General features: G+C 46.4%; 1 protein-coding gene across 1 annotated transcript; it reads right to left on the bottom strand.

Moving 5' to 3' along the window:
• Window positions 1–4,313: 4,313 nt before the first annotated feature.
• LOC141994316 (actin, cytoplasmic 2-like) lies at window positions 4,314–5,051 on the bottom strand. The gene has a single exon (XM_074964520.1). The coding sequence runs from the start codon at window positions 5,049–5,051 to the stop codon at window positions 4,314–4,316; it is 738 nt and encodes a 245-aa protein (XP_074820621.1).
• Window positions 5,052–6,000: the final 949 nt, after the last annotated feature.

A 6,000-nucleotide genomic window follows, 5' to 3' on the forward strand; every position in this document is an offset into this window, starting at 1 on the left:
TGCTATGTAAATAGAAGTCCATAGTACATGAATGCACTAATCTTGTGACTTCACCTCCAATGAGACCAATTACAAAGGCTGTTTGGCCTTTGCTTCATCCTGTTTGCAAGGGCCCTGATCCTCACTGCATTACTCCAGTTTCACACTGCCACAACTCAGTTGACTTCAGTGGAGTTATGGTGATGTAAAACTGGTGTGTAACACTGATTCATGCCCAGGGGGTCTAGATCTCTGCTACATGGAATACCCTGTTTGTAATACTGTTCCGACTGCATTTAGAGAGTGATCGGCAATGTAACAATTACAAAACAATGGTGCAGGGTGTTTGTTCAGCTGTCAGATGTTTGCAGCACATCTCAATGCTAATTCCCACTGTCGTGGAGACAGGTTTCAGAGGGGTGGCCGTTGGCCTTTGCTTCATCCTGTTTGCAAGGGCCCTGATCCTCACTGCATTACTCCAGTTTCACACTGCCACAACTCAGTTGACTTCAGTGGCACCTTAGAGACTAACAAATTTAGCATGCATCCGATGAAGTGGGTTTTAGCCCACAAAAGCTTATGCCCAAGTAAATTTGTTAGCCTCTAAGGTGCCACAAGGACTCCTCGTTGTTTTCATTGTCGTGGAGAGAGCGTTCTCTAATGTATGTATTTTGCCAGGTGATGGCAGCAGCGTATCTATCCAACTGAGCCACGGTCTCCCTCGCAGCGAATACAATTAAACATGATAATTGTGCCACTGCAGGGTAGGACTTATGCTTCATGCAGCTCAGCAGGCAGGGTTTTCTAACTAGCTGACCTGTCAGTTTCTTTTGGTGTTCTGACTGGATTCCTTCAGATATTGCAAGACGTGATTATAGTGCAATATTATGCTGCCGTGTGGGAACGGGCAATTTCATCTGATTTGTTTCTGCAGATTGGGTAAATTGCCCAAAGGAAAAAGAGAAAGATACGGAAGCGAGCACTAACAGGGTAGCAACTCTTGGAGCATGGAGAGCACAACCAGTCATTTCTGCTCTATGCATCTTCTACCTGTGTCTTCCTCTTGCTTGTGTTTTTAAATTAGAGCCCAGCTGCTGAATCTCAAAACAAAGTGAGGCACTGAATCATTCACCAGCCATTCTCCCAGAACACTAGAGAGAGAATTAAAGACTGCCTTGAACAAGGAGGCGACAGCTTAACTGTATTTCTCTCAGAGACTATTACATACAGACAGTGGGGTCTGCTTGGTTAGCAAAACCATTAACTTGATTTTACTTTGGGAGTTTTGCAAAACATTTGCAAGAGCCCGTGTATGGAGCGAGAGCATATTCCCATCTTGCCCTCCCCAAGCCCAAGTAGTCATGGTAGGGGAAGAGAGGACAAAATCAAAATCAGCGTTGGATTGTTTTCGCTGAAATATTTAAGATCCTCTATGAATAATGCAGCTTCAGCCCTACCTCTTTTGCACATCACGCTGACTCGTTTCACAAAACAATAAGATTCCTCCCAGCTTACCTCACAGACACAGGACACCTCTCACCCTGAGTGAAGCTTGTTGGGGCAGGAAGACTAGTGGTGGAGGATTTTTTGTTACAGTGAGATAAACACAGGATAGTTCTCTCACTGTAAAATCCTGCGGAAGCAAAGCACCTGTCGTTTTACGTGAGGTCAGCACTATGGCCCTACCCATGGTTGACCTCACCTACTTAACCTCATGGTAAAACTACAGAGCCTTCTCTCCACTAAGAGTTTACAGAGCAATAGCTATCACACCTTCATTACTCCACTGGAATCGCACACCTTTTTTAGCAGTGAAGGCAAAGCCTTGAGCAGCCAGTTCAGTTGTATTTGTTTGGGAAACATCTCATTTTTTCCCCTCAGTGTGCATATATACACACACGCCAGTAGTGATTCTTTCATACTGGTGTAAATCCATTGGCTGCAGGAGAGTTATTTCTCATGGACTCGAAGGCCAGAAGGAACTAAGTGAGCGAACTTATTAAGGGTCCTGAGCACCCAGCAGCTCCCATGGCAGTCAGTGGGAGCTGCTGGCTGCTCAGCAGACTCAGAGACCAGGCCACTTAGTTAGGAGCCCAGTTTCAGGTTCCTATCTTTCAAAGAGGCTCTCAGCCCAAGTTGAGTTTGGAACTGGAGCCTCATACACTAAAATCCTCCACTTGAAATCACATCACAAGCCTATCTCCCCTTGTTTTTTTCCTACAACCCCCCCCCCCCCCCCAAGACGTTCTGGTTAAACTTGGATTATTGCTGTGCACATTGTAAGATGAGCTATTGCCAGCAGGAGAGTGAGTTTGTGTGTGTGGTTTTTGGAGGGGGGTGTGTGTGTTGGGGGGGGGGGGGGGGGTGGTGAGAAAACCTGGATTAGTGCTGGAAATGACCCACCTTGATTATCATGCGCATTATAAAGAGAGGTTTCAAAGAGGGATGGGCTATTACCAGCAGGAGAGTGAGTTTGTATGTGTGTCTGTGGTGGGGGGGGGGAGGGTGAGAAAACCTGGATTTGTGCTGGAAATGGCCCTCCTTGATGATCACTTTAGATAAGCTGTTACGAGCAGGACAGTGGGGTGGGAGGAAGTTTTGTTTCATGGTCTCTGTGTGTATATAATGTCTTCTGCAGTTTCCACAATATGCTATGCATCCGATGAAGTGAGCTGTAGCTCACGAAAGCTCATGCTCAAATAAACTGGTTAGTCTCTAAGGTGCCACAAGTACTCCTTTTCTTTTTTCTTTTTATCCTGTTAAGAGAGTCCTAAATAGAACACAAGGGATCCCTTTCCATCATGCAGTTTAGCTCTTTCTAAATTATTTGCAGTAGTGCTGATAAATTCTTGCACTACTTTCTCTAGTGGCGTGTATGTTCTTTATTCAAGGAAAAAATTACAAGTTTATCATGTCCTTATTTGAAGAGTTACTGTATGTACCCATCTGTTTACCCTTAACTATTTAGTAATGGTTCTTAATTAGCTTAACAACTTCATGATAACAATGCTCCAAGTTATTTAAAAGCTTGTCTGACAGTTAGTTGTGGGAAGTTTTTCAGAAGAGTTTCTACTGCATTCAGTGCCAACAAAAATGGATTCGGTTCCTGCCGTATGCAAGTTGCAAGGGGATGTGTGTGTGTCTGTCTGTCTCTCTCTATAGGGCCCAGGGTGAATGGAGGGCAAACGGGGGAGCGGCGAGACTGAGGACAGCTAAAAAACTTTAATCAGATGGTTATACAGGAGAAGCCTAACAATTAAGAGGAAGTTAGTCTCCTAGTCTAAAGGACAATGCAGCTACTTCACCAGTCCCCCAAGAACCCAACCACAGCCCCAGATAGGACTAGTCAGGAGGAAGTAGCATTCAGATGCCATAGCAAAGGGATGCATCTGGGTCCTACAGCTGCAGTGCATGTTCTGTGACCATGACCAGCGCCTGTGCTGGAGGCAATATAAGTTAATCAGCATAAAGCTGTCCTCTGCAAGGGGATATGGTGGCGGAAAGGGAAGGCTCAGCTGCGCATCAGCTATGTGTTCATGCTCTTATTGCTACTAATACATTAAAGAGATACCTCTTAGACTTTAGAATTAGATCTATGAATGGGCAAACCCGGTTAGAGGGGTCAGCTGTATTCTTAATGCACTCAGGACACTGCATAAGGCCTTCGGTTTTGCAAAACTCCAAAGCAACCTGATTTTCCATTTGAGCTCTGCAGAAGCTTCTAAGCATTCCTATTGTGAGAGATGCAGCCCACGTTGCATGGTGCTTAGCACCAGGCTTTTGCAAGCCATAAAGAACTTATTTGTAATGCTTAGGTGCTCCAGAATAGCAAGCGTCTCCTCCTGTTTTCCTTGGAGCGCTAACCTCGCAGAGGAAGGAGGAGGGAGAAAGAGAGAGACAGCACTTTTGCAATGCTTAGTGGTTCAGTCATTGCATTCTGCCTTGATTACTTCTCCCACTCCCAAAACTGGGGCTCAAGCCCTAGAGAATTTCATAATTGGAAGGAGGAGGAGAATATTTAGAGCAAACAGAAATCTCACAGGGTCCTAGCATTCCTACAACCAGCTCCCCCCACGCACACCAAAAAAAGTCTCATTTCAATTTTAGATCACATAGTGGACTGTCCCAGTTAGCAATGATGCAAGCAGACAGCTTTACATGGTGTGATTCTCCTGAAGCTTAGACCAACCTTGGAGATTTAACATGAACAAAGTAGTGTCATTCAGATAGCTTCAGTATCAGTCTCAGAAACTTGGCAAGGGCAAGGGTTTTTATTTGAACCAGAACTATTCCAGTTGTGTGGATACACTTGCAGGTAGTTTATTTAGAAGCATTTACAGTGGACAATGGCTGAACCTCTCATTCCCAGTAGCGATCACCTGGCCATCAGGTAGCTCATAGCTCTTCTCCAAGGAGGAAGATGAAGCGGCCATGGCCATCTCCACCTCAAAGTCTAGGGTGACCGAGTACAGTTTTTCCTTGACATCTCGCACAATTTCCCTCTCAGCCGTGGTGGTGAAGCTGTACCCTCTCTTGGTAAGGATCTTCATGAGGAAGTCGATCAGATCATGGCTGGCCAAGTCCAGGTGCAGGATGGCATGGGGCAATGCGTAGCCTTCATAGATGGGCACAGTGTGGGGGACACCATCCCCAGAGTCCATGACAATGCTGGCGGGATAGCCAGACGTATACAGGGACAGCACAGCCCAGGTGGGTATATACATAGCTGGGGCACTGGAGGTATCACATGTGATCTGAGTCATCTTCTCCCTATTAGCTTTAGGGTTCAAGGGGGCTTCCATGAGTAGGACAGAGTGCTCTTTGGGGGCCACCAGGAGTTCATTGTAGAAGGTGTGGTGCCAGATCTTCTCCATGTCATCCCACTTGGTGACGATGCCATGCTCAGTGGGGTACTTCAAGGTCAGGATGTCCCTCTTGTTCTGGGCTTCATCTCCCACATAGCTGCCCTTCTGGCCCATCCCCACCATGACCCCGTGGTGCCTGGGGTGCCCCACAATGAAGGGGAAGATAGCCCAGGGAGCATCATCCCCATCAAAGCCAGCTTTGCACATACCAGAGCCATTATCAATTACCAGTGCAGCAAGCTCTTCATCAGCTATAGTGAGTTAGCTGGGAGAATGACTGCAACAGCAGAAGCTCAGAGATGCACTGCTGCTGGCTGGATAGGAGGTTCCCCCTGCAGTATGGGGCATATTTAAGGGAGACATGGCCACGCTCCTGAATGGGGTGGGATGCAGTCATTCATTGGTGTCTCTTGGTGAGCCCACTGGTTCACTGACGTTTGTCCAGGGAAGAAGCTACTCAGTGCCTGATGCACCTGGCTTGCGTTAGGGAGAGGTGCAGAGGGTTGTGACCTGGAATCAGCAGCTATTGCTTCCATCTGTTCACTCACCCTCTGCAGGGAGCATCTCGGAAGGGCCCCACATAAGCTGCCAGTGGTACAATGCTAAAAGTAAGTTAAAGAGCTGGTTCAGAGATGGGTATTTCCCACTTCCAAATTGCAAATTTCAGGCCCTTACTTCTTAAGGGAAACTAGCCTTTCCCTTCCCTGTCAGCTCACTTCACTGCCACAGTTGTAAATTATTCTGAGATATCTCCAGAGTCCCTTCTGTTGTGACTATCTAAAGGTATGGGGGAAAAACTGATAAGAAGTGCTTTTTGTTTCTAGAGGGTGGGTGTAATTATTTGCCTGCTTTTGTTCAGGGGATTGTGGGGATGGTTTCAAGGTTGGTCTTAACCTAGTATGGTAAAGAGTAGGGGGTCTCCACCCTGAGGGAAGTTTTCCCTGTCTCATGTTAATCTCTTGTCTTTACATAGGGCTTTCATCTAAAAGAACTTTACAGATGACATCCTTTGCCAAGCCCTTCCTGGTGGCAGTGCCAGACTTTAGAGTCTGCCTGATAATGAGGGATCTTCCAAATGAGTCAGATTTGGAAAGTTGATGGGCAGTATTTCCCAACCTGCAAATGAAACAAACCAGAGTGCAGTATGCGACTAATA

The sequence above is a fragment of the Natator depressus genome, chromosome 10 (genome assembly GCF_965152275.1).
Source record: "Natator depressus isolate rNatDep1 chromosome 10, rNatDep2.hap1, whole genome shotgun sequence".
Taxonomy (NCBI): domain Eukaryota; kingdom Metazoa; phylum Chordata; order Testudines; family Cheloniidae; genus Natator; species Natator depressus.